The sequence below is a fragment of the Theobroma umbraticum genome, unplaced genomic scaffold, assembly GCF_002168275.2.
Source record: "Theobroma umbraticum cultivar Fairchild unplaced genomic scaffold, ASM216827v3 scaffold_146.0, whole genome shotgun sequence".
Taxonomy (NCBI): domain Eukaryota; kingdom Viridiplantae; phylum Streptophyta; class Magnoliopsida; order Malvales; family Malvaceae; genus Theobroma; species Theobroma umbraticum.
This window is the reverse complement of record NW_018397265.1, coordinates 8,001,576-8,013,442: the sequence shown is the minus strand read 5'-3', so window position 1 is coordinate 8,013,442 and position 11,867 is coordinate 8,001,576. Positions and strand designations below refer to the sequence as shown.

At 36.2% G+C, this 11,867-nt stretch overlaps 3 protein-coding genes across 5 annotated transcripts; all 3 read right to left on the bottom strand.

The window, feature by feature from the left end:
• Positions 1 to 827: 827 nt before the first annotated feature.
• On the bottom strand, positions 828 to 2,624 carry LOC110422837 (Heavy metal transport/detoxification superfamily protein). Its single transcript, XM_089784620.1, has 5 exons — positions 2,584 to 2,624; positions 1,863 to 1,942; positions 1,544 to 1,722; positions 1,277 to 1,364; positions 828 to 1,192 (listed from the first exon to the last, which is right to left on the bottom strand). The coding sequence occupies exons 1-5, from the start codon at positions 2,622 to 2,624 to the stop codon at positions 855 to 857; spliced, it is 726 nt and encodes a 241-aa protein (XP_089640746.1). The 3' UTR covers positions 828 to 854.
• LOC110422411 (transthyretin-like protein) lies at positions 2,472 to 6,565 on the bottom strand. Of its 3 annotated transcripts, none has more exons than XM_021436298.2 (6): positions 6,035 to 6,565; positions 5,804 to 5,892; positions 4,588 to 4,645; positions 4,288 to 4,389; positions 3,771 to 3,927; positions 2,472 to 3,074 (listed from the first exon to the last, which is right to left on the bottom strand). In XM_021436298.2, the coding sequence occupies exons 1-6, from the start codon at positions 6,173 to 6,175 to the stop codon at positions 2,662 to 2,664; spliced, it is 960 nt and encodes a 319-aa protein (XP_021291973.1). In that variant the 5' UTR covers positions 6,176 to 6,565; the 3' UTR covers positions 2,472 to 2,661. The 3 variants fall into 3 exon arrangements, with proteins under 3 accessions (XP_021291973.1, XP_021291972.1, XP_021291971.1); XM_021436297.2 differs by having other exon boundaries at positions 2,472 to 3,116; positions 6,035 to 6,561; XM_021436296.2 differs by having other exon boundaries at positions 2,472 to 3,119; positions 6,035 to 6,557.
• Positions 6,566 to 6,715: 150 nt separating this feature from the next.
• On the bottom strand, positions 6,716 to 11,085 carry PTAC2 (plastid transcriptionally active 2). The gene is made up of 4 exons (XM_021436295.2): positions 9,008 to 11,085; positions 8,534 to 8,848; positions 8,344 to 8,451; positions 6,716 to 7,360 (listed from the first exon to the last, which is right to left on the bottom strand). Exons 1-4 carry the CDS (start codon positions 10,825 to 10,827, stop codon positions 7,021 to 7,023), a joined length of 2,583 nt encoding a protein of 860 aa, XP_021291970.1. The 5' UTR covers positions 10,828 to 11,085; the 3' UTR covers positions 6,716 to 7,020.
• Positions 11,086 to 11,867: the final 782 nt, after the last annotated feature.

The following is an 11,867-nucleotide window of genomic DNA, read 5'->3' as shown; positions in this document are numbered from 1 at the left end:
ACCCACCCTCATTTTGTATCACAATTATTTTTCATTTCAAACATTACTTCAGTAATACTTAAAGAGCATTCTCTCAATATCTTTCTTTTCTTCCTATTTCTAGTATTTCTTTTACAACAAATACCAAATTTTGTCATTTATTATTTATCAATATTGGATTGTGATTATATTCAACTAGTTGAATTTTAGACGACAATGAACTGTTAAAGAATATTCAATTTATACCATTTGAAAAAATTTTAGAAAGCAGCAGTTATATTTTGTGGCATTTCATGTTAGGATAGTATCGCACGTGTAGTTATTATGAAAATACAAATTAATTTCAAGTTTAGTTAAAATCTAGACTCATAAAAATAATGGTGAGACATGCACCATTTCCATGCATTTTACTCTTTAAATTTACTTTGTGATTTGCATGATTTACTTTACCATCAATTACTTATTTTTGTCTTTAAAAAATTAATAAATTTTATATATTATCACGTTAATACCTATTCGTTAAATTTATCAATTGATTGTTATTAAAGAATTATGAAGCAGTTTTACTTCAAAATGCTTTTTAAATAAGGAGATTATATACTAATCAATGAGTCAAATGCTTGAATGAAAATAATTTAAAATTATATAATTTCATTCAAATAGTAATGTTTTAATTATTAAACATAGATTTAACGGGGATATTATCAATTCTAAGTTCATCTTATTATGCGACTGGTTGAATTGATCAATTCAATCCAAGGCTGTTTTTTTTTTTTTTTTGAAATAATGGTTGATATAATTGAAGTTGATGGCATGAATTTGAGCATGATGGTTACCACATAAATATGTAAATATAAACATGGTGATTTATTCGTCTATAAAACAGAACATGCGTTTGGATTTTCATCACTAAACAATTGGGGAGCGTAAACATAATGAACAAAATATGGAGCGTTGCCCTCTTTACTTTTGGCCTCTACTTTTTCTTGTTGCTTGAATTCGGTAACTTGAATTTTTTCGCTGGATTTGGCACCATCTTTCACGTCATCCTTTTTCGCTTCCTTCTTTTCTTCCTTTGCCTCTGTTTTTGAGCTTACAATCTCCGCATGTTTATGCACATTTTTCCTAATGTATGATAACAAATCATCGGACTTGATAGTTCCTTGTACTGTTAGAGTTTGTGCTTTCATATCTGTCTTAACACTGTAAATACCTGCATTCCATTCCATTTATGATGAAGGAACCTTTAAGTAAGACATTGAACAAACAGCAATATTGGGAAATGGAAAATTGCTACCTTTGTGCTTCAACAACTTCTTTCGTAGGTCTTGTTCACACTTGTGACAGTGCAGATGCACCTTCACTAGTGTTGTGCTTAAAATTGGCTGTATATGATCAAATATAATGTCAGATGCATAATTAAAAACACAAATTCATTTAGTTACCTGTTTTGATGGTAGCTGATGTATAACTTAATCATATGCTAATATATATAGGGTTGTTTCAGTAAAGCTCTTTAAAGCATACGGAATCAAGTAAGTAATGATATAGTGTGTGTGTGTACCTCTTGGGTTTCCTTTACTTTGGTCTGTGTTGCAGCAGGTTTCTCCTTGATCTGAGGTGACACTAACTCCACTTTTTTCTTACTCAGTTTTTCTATCAGCTTGTGGATTTTTATCACATCAATCACGCCTTTAACTTTAATTTCACCTTTTTCTATCTCAACGTCCACGCTATGAACTCCTGCAGCACAGCAGCATGAGCATGCAAGCTTGTGAAGATTAAGTATAACCTCTGTGTGTGTGTGTGTATGTGTGTGTGTGTGTGTGTGTGTGTGTGTGTGTGTGTGAAGATGCATGCCTATGTATATACATATTGTGTACCTTGAGTCCTGATAAGAGGCTTCTTTATCTCGCAGGCGCATTGCCGACAGTGCAAGTTAACTTTATAAACCGCGGTGACACTCCATCAGTCGTGGCTTTGTCTTTCTTTTCTCATCGCCCATTTTAAGAAAGGAAAGGTGAAAGATGAGCCAGAGAGGAAATGAGGGAATGGCAGTCACCCAAAAAGCCTAATATGAGTTAAATTTTGGTTTTAGGGTAGATGAAATTGAACATGTTGGTTGGTAGGTAGGATCTGCTGAGGGTAGCTCACCCACTGCTTGAAACTTGCAGAAACACCAAGATGCTTTTAAAGAATTAATTAAGACAAAATCTAAAGGACAATCTAAAATCAACTTATACAAGTTTCCCATCTGCTTCGCACATTACGAGACCTTAGGGTTCAAATGACCTATCAAATATCTTTCTATACAACTTCGAAACAATTGAACTTGAAAGCAAGCAAACTTTTTTGGAATCTCATCATTAAGTTACCAGCGTTTCGCCAGAAACAAACATAAGCATTCTTTTCTTTTTCCTTGTGACGTTGCCTAATTGATAATGCAGCCTAGCCTGAAGGTGAGGACCAAAACATAAATTTCTTACGCGGAATAGAAAACGCTAACAATGCATTCACTTTTTCAGTTTATTTTTTCAAATACAATCTTCTCCGCTACAAAATGCAGACAAGTCTCAATTTTCATCACAACAATAACTAACTCACCACATAGCAATCATAGTAAGAGAGATAACACCCTCAATCATTCAAGCATCTGATTACATCAGAAACTCAACATTCCTCTTAGCTCCCGCGGTAAGTTGTGAATGAGAATGGTGAAAGCAGCAGAGGAACGTGAAAATGCTCCAATTTCTGTGACTCTTTGATTTCAAAGACTATTGAGACATAGGGGAAAAAGCCTACTGGGCAGTACTTACCCGTGTTGAAACTTATCCTGTATACTCCAGGGCTCACAGCATCTACCATGCTTATCAACTGGCCACTTCGTCCATCTCTATCAGTAGTTGAACATCCTTGAAGAACCCAACCACCTCTATCCATCTCACCAAACAATGGACAAGGTTCAACACCCTTCCACATTTCCAAACGTACTTCAACACCAGCAGCTGGAGATCCCCGAGAAACATCCAAGACATGGGTAGTAATGGGTGGACGACTTCGAGCTTGGACTTGAGGTGCTTTTCCCGGAAAATCTTCTAAAGAAGCAGTTAAATGCTGTCCAATTATGCTCACACGCTCTTCTAGATTTTAAGAAATGAAGAAGAAAAATGAACAGTGACCTAAATCCAAACCATTTCAACGCAAGCAGGGAAGCAACTTTGGACTACATGGTATCAAAAGATGAAAATCAAATGGGAGTTGGAGAAGGAAAAAATCTCCAAAATCAACTGGTGACAATTGACAACAGCTCAAGAACGTTTTTAGTAGTTCAAATTTTTAGAATAATAACGTATCAAACTTTCTAAAAACAGTTACAAGCACCCCTTATTCTTTTGGAATTGTTTTTCCCAAAAGATTATGTTAAGCATTAGTATTTTAGTAGAACATAGAGGACTACATTGAAAACAAGGAAACTCCTACTTTTGCAATTTAGAAACTAGTTACCATCCTTTGGCAGGAAGGATGTGGTCCTTAGGTCACCAGACGTTGCAGTACTTCATAGCAATTCATTTATTTCAGTATGCATTTGACGCTATTCTTTTAGGTACATGCAAGGTAATCAGCCAGTAGAATAAAGTTTTACGATGAGAAATGGTGCAAGGTGAAATAGCATGTAGGTTAAGGACTGCAAATGTAAGTGTTGAGAGTCTATGTATGCACAATGAAGGCAAACAATGTTCTGTTTTCAAGGAAAAAGAGGAAGTGGAAATGAGAAGGAAAATCAAGTTTACCTTCTGCTTTACTCACAACCACCTTTGAATACTGGCTGCCTGTTGATACAGCTTCTGCCTTGGCAGAGAAAAGCTTTCTAAGACGCAATTCCGTTATTTTCATTTGCTCTTTGGCTGCTATCTCAAGCTCAACTATGGGCCTGTTCCAGTACCGATTCTACAAGAGCAAAATTTAGAATTATTCATATCAATTTCAAAATAGTAAAAACTAAAACATTTTTGTAAAATTTTTAATATAATATTATAAAACTATAAAATATTAATATGGTATATAAGTGCTCAACTATAATAAATTTAAAACACTAATATAGTATTTTGAAGATAGTTATCTTGTTTCAAATTATTAGAATTACCAAACATGTTTAATGTTTTCGAAATTCGAAAAGAAAACAAATCAAAACAAAAAAGAAATTTTTGAAAACAAAAAACATAAAACATGAAATTAAAAGCAATACCAAATGCACCATTAACTCTTAGATTATGGCAGCTTCTGAAGCAATTTTAGTTCAAACTTTACCATCAATTCAGCAAGTATTTCAGTAGCCCTCCTCCCAGCTGCGCAGATGAGAAATACATGTCCAAATTTTTGTCTATATCGAGCATTCCAGTCAGATAGTTCCTGTAAGGCCAAGGTGATCGCTCTTTACAGGAAAGAACTAAATTTAAAAAAAAAATAGCCAATCCAACAAGTATAACGTATTTTCTGCATGTGTCTGCATTTAGGTAGCTTTGGGGATTTTGTTTTCTGAGAGCCTTGTTTACTGTGCCTAATAGGCTTCTTATTATTTTACTTGTTCTACTGAAGCAAAATTCCAACCTGTAAGCACAAATCAGTGGCAGTTGCTAAAGCAGTTGATTGTTCTCCCTTACTCCACCTGTTAAAAAGAAGTAATTTCAAGTGAATGAACAAAATGGGTAAAGAATAGTCATATTTTTAATAGAGAGAGAGAGAGAGAGAGAGAAGAAAGGATAAATTCAAAGAATACATGTAACTGGACAGTGCATAACAAGGATGCTATGACCGTTCCACTTTCAAACCAACAAGTGTTGAAGGGTTTGACGGTCCAATTGGAACTTGTTTGGACTTAACCTGACTTCATATCATACATAAAGATAAGTTCTTTTGGTTTAAGTTTCATGTCCATAAATTCACTTTTATTTCCAGGTTAGCTATATTTAACAGATTAAGCACATTTTCCAGTATTCAGGCTTGGGGAATTTCCTTAAAATTTCTACAATTTGCGCTCTTTGCAATGCTGAAGGCAATGCAGAGACTACTTGTTTTTTACTTGCAGTTACGCTAAAGTCCTATGGAGTAGGGTGCTACAAACATCACTGATTCAGAGATCTCCAGGAGATTTGCTTACTGAGTTGGCTTGGGCTATTACTATCCTGAAAGGGAAGACTAATTCTTCTTTGATCTTGCACTTGGCTTGTACCGCATACATTTATCATAGTTGGAGGGAGAGGAATTCAAAGAAAGCATTCTTCAACAACAAGTCTCCTGTTGCAGTTTTTAATCAAATAGCTGCAGAGATTCAGGCTAGGTTCAATTCTTTACATATTCATATTACTAATCCTTTACATGAGGAACGATGAAGGAAATGGGGTATTATTTTCTCTGTGTAATCTTTTAGCTGCTGCTATGTAGGCTTTTGCCTTTTTTGGATGATTAATGAAATTTCAATTATCGAGAAAAAAAAAGTGTTAAATGAAAACATGAGATGTAAATAAAGAGAGAATTAATTCATATGAAACAGACATATGTAATTTAGTGGCTAAATCGTAGACAAAGTAGAGTCTAAGGCAGTTGAAAATTGGTTTGAACCAAGGTAGATTAAAGCTAAAAGATGAGATAATCTAGAAACATATTAGAAAGAAGAAATTGGATACAGATCGACATCAGGTAGCGGGTCATATTGATATGCAATGATGATTCATAATACAAGCATATGCTTTGATGACATCAAGATAGGCAAAAGTAATCAATAATTATTGGTATTGATATAATTAAAAGAGGAAGAGAGACAGACTGAGCACTGGTGGGGTGAGAAGAAGGAGAAGGGGATTCTCCGATCTGAGGATGAGCTGCAAATGCTTCCAGCCAACCATTAACATCAACCTTCACCATCAAATTAATAGAAAAAAAAAAGAGATGATTTATCACTCCTAGAAATATTGTTTTGTAAAGTATAACAATAATCGATTAATGACATAAAATAAAAATAAAAATAAAAAGGGAGAAAGATAGAGAAAGAAGGGACCTTGTTGAACCAGATATCCGTGGCGGCAGAGACAGCAAGATCCAAGGAAGGAAAAGGAGAGGCCAAAGCCATTTGCTTGGCGAATTGGGTACTGCCGCAGCATGCTAGCGCTTCCTTCTCATCCACCTTCATGTCCTCCATTGCTACTTTTCTATTCTGCTGACTTGCTGTTGCTGCTGTCACTGAGATTAGAATTTATGGATCAAAGGCGATGCCCGCAAGATTCGAACCCTCGTCAGATGGTTAAAAAATTAAGAGCCCTGAGTCTATCTAGATGGATTTTCTGGCTTCACAGTAATGGACTTCGAAATAGAAAATTTTTTTCCAAAAAGAAAGCGTTTTCCCTTGTTTGCTAAATTCAATAATAAATATTTTGTTGTGCGAAAATTTTCATGATTTCACGATCACCATCTAGTAGAATTGGTATCATTTTCATGTTCATCGCGGTGAACTATGATTTGATCATTAACGATCTTTAATTACTGTGTTTGATGTAATATTATCAAAGGTGTTTGATATTGCACTGAAAAGAAAAAAAAAAGATCACCAAATATAAAATATATAAAATAATAATTTTTTAAAAAAGCAAACAACAATTTCAATTTATATGGCAAAAATCTATTATTTTATGAGAAATTATCAGATATGAACTAATTTTAATGAATACAATGTTCTGAGACATCCTATCAAAATCATTAACTTGTTCTCATAAAATCAATGTCACATATGATGTTAATTGAATTAGTTGAAAACAACGATTGCCTAACACCTTAAACCAGAAGCTTTCATCATCCGGCTGCTCGATACGTCGCTGCATGAAAAACCAGTTGCGACACTTAGGTGAAGGTCCACCTTTTTCCAGCAATTTGGTTAGCTGATGTCATGGCAAAGACCATTGTTACATTTTCCATTGCAAACACTGGGGTGACTAGCGTCAAATCAACCCTCCAATCTCCACCATTGAACAGAAATTCAGACAGATTTATTTAAGCTGTACCAGCCATAAGCTCTGTTCTTCTTCTCATTTTGGTTTCAGAAATCACATTATCATGTTGGGTATACTCTACATCACCAGGAGATGATTTCACTCCCATAGAAGGAATGGGGAAGTTACTTAAAGCAATTATATTATCCGCTTTTGACTCATCTGAAGATGAGTCTGTGGCTGACAGAATTCGCTTAAGCTGAGACCGCTGACAGACAATTCGCCCTTTGTTCCACCCAGGGAAAGAAAATGATGACGACACAATATCCTGCAGGAATGTATAGGCAGCTTTTGCCGTTGGAATATCACGGGCAATTGAGCTTTTCTCCATCTGCCCCCGTCTGATCAAGACAAATCACTATAGTTATTTGCAACAAAAACTTAAATAACTGGCCAAACCAAGTTCATGAGGTATGCACACCTGGATTTAACGTCAATAGATACTTTATAATGATGAAGGAAAGTCCTTCAAGGTGGTTTAATCAAGAGTAAAGCAGAAGGAAGGAACAGTTAATTAAGGGTGGTACAAGGGCAAGAGAGAGGCAACTAAGATCATCAAATGGTGCAGTGAAAGAGTCATGATAGCATGCGATACAAAAGATACGTGGGCTAAAACTTGTAGATAAAATAAAATAATGATTTTAAAGCTAAAAACCACCTGTGATGTGCATATATTGACACTGTGTCCATTTAACTATAAATAAAGAAACTAACATTTAACTTTGGAGTAAACATATTAGGTTACATAGACAAGTGAAACATACAAACCTGTTTGTGGAGTGTTTCATTCATTGAATAATTATCCATAAAAACGACAGGGATTGACACAGTTTTCATGTATAATAAATCTCTCTGTCACATAAAAGATTGGAAAAAAGTCTTAAATGATTCTAAAACAACTGAACTATTACAGTTTAGGCGAAAAAGTCTCTATTCTTTCATTATATCCAAAGAAACCCTTAGCTTTTGATTTGTATTCACACAACTCTTAACCCCATCAAACCCAATACCAGCAGACATTTTCTATCCACATGGCAGACGACATGGCCATGTGGTAGCTTCCATATCATATATAGGTTCACATCAGTTGCCACATGTTCACATTATATGCCACATGGACAGAAAAAAACCTGCTAATATTGGATCTGATAGTTGTTAATTTTTCATTAAGGTTAAGAGTTTCTGTAGGTACAAAACAAATGATAAAGACTTTCTTTGAGTATAATAAAAAAAATAAGAGCTTTTTCACATCAAGTGCAATAGTTCAATAGCCTTTTTACTATTTGAGCCAAAATAAAAAATGAGTTCCATGAATATGACTTACGCTACAACAACAGTAGCAAGTTGAGGAAGATCATCCCCACTTAAGAACATCTTCTGCATATTGTTGAGCCAAATTGAGACTGCCGTGTAAGTGCCACCTCCCCACATCCTGTGAAATGATCAACATCATACTCAAATAAAATTAACAGCAATTTGGAAAGAAACAACTATAAATATAAGTCCCACAATACCTGTGTACATCCACAGACCATACAAGTTTGTTTTTACGGAAAAGTTCAGGGAATAGCCCTCGCTTTGTTGCTTCATTGAGCACTCTTGCGGCCCGTTCTTTCTGATGTAGCCACCAAAGTGCTTCTAAAAGTGCATTATAGAACCTTAGTCCCAAGCCACATCCTTCAGAGTTAAGTTTGTCAAAGACATACTCTACCATCTGCCAGTTTGCGTCATCATCATAATCTCCTCTAATCATTTGTCCAATCACTTGATGAATATTTGAAACTTTATTTGTGAGCATCTCATCAAGTAACTGATAGGCATCATCCCACCTAAACACATTAAAAATTAGCAGGTAAGAATTATCAGCTATTCCCAGTAATTACTCCAGCTAGTCAGACATTCATCATGACATCAGCCACAGACAAATAAATTCCTCCTGTCCATATTAACGGTAAAATAGATTGTTGAATACCTTGAGTAGAACTGACCTGTCGCACTTTGCATAAACAGCCAGCATCATGCAATAGCACATGACACTGGGCAACACTCCTAAAGCTTTAATTTCTTGGAATTGCTCATTGCTCTCATCAACCAGACCTGCAAAGCAATAGACACTTAAAACTGCTTCAAGGGTCCGTTCATCAGGATCACATCTTGCTTTTTCCATCTCTACATAAGCCTTGATAGCATCCTCAAACTGGCCTCCTTGCCTAAAAGCTTCAATCAAAGCATTGAAAGAATCCCTGTTCTTTGCAACACCAGTCTCATTCATTCTGGACAAAATTGCATCAGCTTCCTTGTATAATCCACCTCTTGCAAAAGCCTGAAGCAGTGAATTGTAAGTTTCAATGGTTGGTTTGCTCTCTACTTCATTCATTGTGTTAAAGGCAACTAGAGCTTCCTCATATAATGCTGCCTGTCCACAAGCCTCGATAACCCCAGTATAAGCCCTGGAACTAGGCACTATACATTTTTCATTCATGTGAAGTAGAATTTTCTTGGCATCCTCATGAAGCCCTCCCTTCCCACAAGCAAACATCAAACCATCATAACTCTTCATATTAGGCTCAATATTCTCCTCCACCATATCATGAAACAGAGTCACGACCTCCTTAAAATACCCACCCTCTCCAAAAACCTGTATCAAAATATTATATGTAGCAGCATCCGGCTCCGTATTGCTCGCTTTCATTTCAAGAAAAAGCTCACGAACATCATCATATCGCCCATTCCTGCCATACAAATTCAACAAAATACTATATGTAGCAGCATTTGGCACACATCCGGCCACCTGCATCTGCTTAAACACACCCATTGCTTCCTTAATTGACCCCGACTTAGCATACGCCTCTAACAACACATTATATGACATAACATCCGGCAAATTCCCTCCAGACTCCATTTCCTTAAGTAGCTCTGAAACTTTCTCCAGCTTACCTAACTTCCCAAAACTCTCAACAAGATAGCTATAAGTAGTTAAATCCGGCAGTATCCCTCCTTCATTCATAGTCCTAAAAACCATTTCCGCCTCATTACCTAAACCCCTATTAGCACAAGCACTAAGCAAAGTATTATAAGTAACAATATCAGGTTGTATTCCTTCATGTCTCATTTCCGCAAACAAACCTAATAAACCCTCCCAATCCAACCCGCCCCTTGCGCACGCATTAATCACGGTATTATAAGTTAAAATACTCGGCAAAACTTTGTCTTTCTTCATTTTATCGAGTAACTGAAGCGAAACATCATATGCGCCGTTCCGTCCGTAGGCGTTAATCAATGCCGTGTAGGAGAAAACACTGCGAGTCACGCCTTGGCTAGGCATTTCGTCGAACACTTCGCGGCATTTCTCGAGCAAGCCTTCGCGGCCCAAGAGGCTGATCATGATGGTGTAAATGTGTTCGTTTGGCTTACACCAGATCTGGCGTTGCATGTATTTGAAAAGTCGGAGGGATCGTTGCCAATCGCCGCGGTGAGCGAACTCTTTGAAGACTAAAGCGAAGTCGTTTAGCGAAAGTTTGTTGCGGAAGACATCGAGACATCTCGCGATGCTGCCACGAGGCGGGAGGCTGCTCAGCTTGTTGATTAGTGTTTCAACGTCGTAACTGTACTTTCCTTTTTCTACCGTCACCGACGGGTTGCCAAGGACCAACTCTCGCGGTTTCGCTCTGCATATTCCGGCTCCGCCGGATAGGAAGCTATGGTTGCCGCCGGTGAATATTCGATTAGAAGAGAGCTGTCGCCGGTTGAGTGCGAAATTGGAAGGTTGCGTGAGAGCTAGGAAGTGATTAGGTATTGAAATTGTCATTTGGTGCCTTGCATGGGCTTCAAAAGGGCAAACAGAGTTTCTCAAGAAAAATTTTGAGGAAATAGTCGGTATGTACTTAAGAAGATGTTTGTAAATCGTGACGGGAAAGTTACCGATGAGGGAGGTGCGAGACGAACCCGAGAGTGTCTTTGAAGAAAGACACGTGGAATTTTACTGGATAACAGGGAAGAGCGGGAAGAGATTTTAGTTTCGGCGGATTGTCGGGGCGGTTAATAACCCGACGGTTTCTTTGGTCTTGGGCTGTTAGTTCGGTTTTTGGATTTTAAAGAAAAGGGTTCACCCGATGTTACGGGCAATGTTTGGCGGTATATGGCCGTTTTTGGAACGGTCAAAATAAATCAGAATTTGATGTGTTAAGCCAGTTGTACATAAATATATGATTTTTACGCATTTTAAAATAATAATTATATATTTGTATATGGAGTTATATTGGGGGTGTTCCTCTGTTTAAGAGAGTTTAAGAAATGAATTAAGTTCAAATAAAACTTTATAATACATAAAACAAAAATAATGTTTTAAGTAACATAATACTATTATCTATTTAATATATAGAAATAAATTAATTATGAACTAAATAAAATAATAAATTAATATAAAATCAAATTAAACTCATACATGATGAGATTTAATCTCGAGACTTATATAATTCAAGGTCATCTCATTATCATTAAAAAGAAAAAAAAATTTATGGACGCAAAGAGTGTTCAAGGTAATCAAAGGAAATAAGTAAACTAATCTTTGATTTACCTCGTAAGTTTTTATTTTTGTCAAATTCTTCAAAAAAAGTGCAGTTGAATTATGGGTTAACCTTGGGGAGTTGAATGTCATATAACTGATTTATTATTTGGTTGTAGCTGATCTCTTCTATGCAGGTAAGGTTGCTATTGATGAATGTGTTTTTTTATACATATGGCACAAGATTTTGGTTGTATATGCAAGCAAAGGTTAGGATTTTCTCTTACCATCTATCTAATATATATACTGATGCTCTTGATGTATAGTTTTTTTTTTTTTTTGCT

Excerpts from the sequence above, each read along its gene's own strand:
- LOC110422837 (XM_089784620.1), bottom strand. The coding sequence starts at position 2,624 with ATGATTGAGGGTGTTATCTCTCTTACTATGATTGCTATGTG. Across the intron at positions 1,723-1,862 it reads GCCTCTTATCAGGACTCAAG|GAGTTCATAGCGTGGACGTT; the intron begins GTACACAATATG and ends GCTGTGCTGCAG. Across the intron at positions 1,193-1,276 it reads GAAGTTGTTGAAGCACAAAG|GTATTTACAGTGTTAAGACA; the intron begins GTAGCAATTTTC and ends AATGGAATGCAG.
- LOC110422411 (XM_021436296.2), bottom strand. The coding sequence starts at position 6,175 with ATGGAGGACATGAAGGTGGATGAGAAGGAAGCGCTAGCATGCTGCGGC. Across the intron at positions 5,893-6,034 it reads CGGATATCTGGTTCAACAAG|GTTGATGTTAATGGTTGGCT; the intron begins GTCCCTTCTTTC and ends TTGATGGTGAAG. Across the intron at positions 4,646-5,803 it reads TCTCACCCCACCAGTGCTCA|GTGGAGTAAGGGAGAACAAT; the intron begins GTCTGTCTCTCT and ends TCTTTTTAACAG.
- PTAC2 (XM_021436295.2), bottom strand. The coding sequence starts at position 10,827 with ATGACAATTTCAATACCTAATCACTTCCTAGCTCTCACGCAACCTTCC. Across the intron at positions 8,452-8,533 it reads TGGTCTGTGGATGTACACAG|GATGTGGGGAGGTGGCACTT; the intron begins GTATTGTGGGAC and ends ATCATTTCACAG. Across the intron at positions 7,361-8,343 it reads CTTGCTACTGTTGTTGTAGC|ACGGGGGCAGATGGAGAAAA; the intron begins GTAAGTCATATT and ends TGTCTTGATCAG.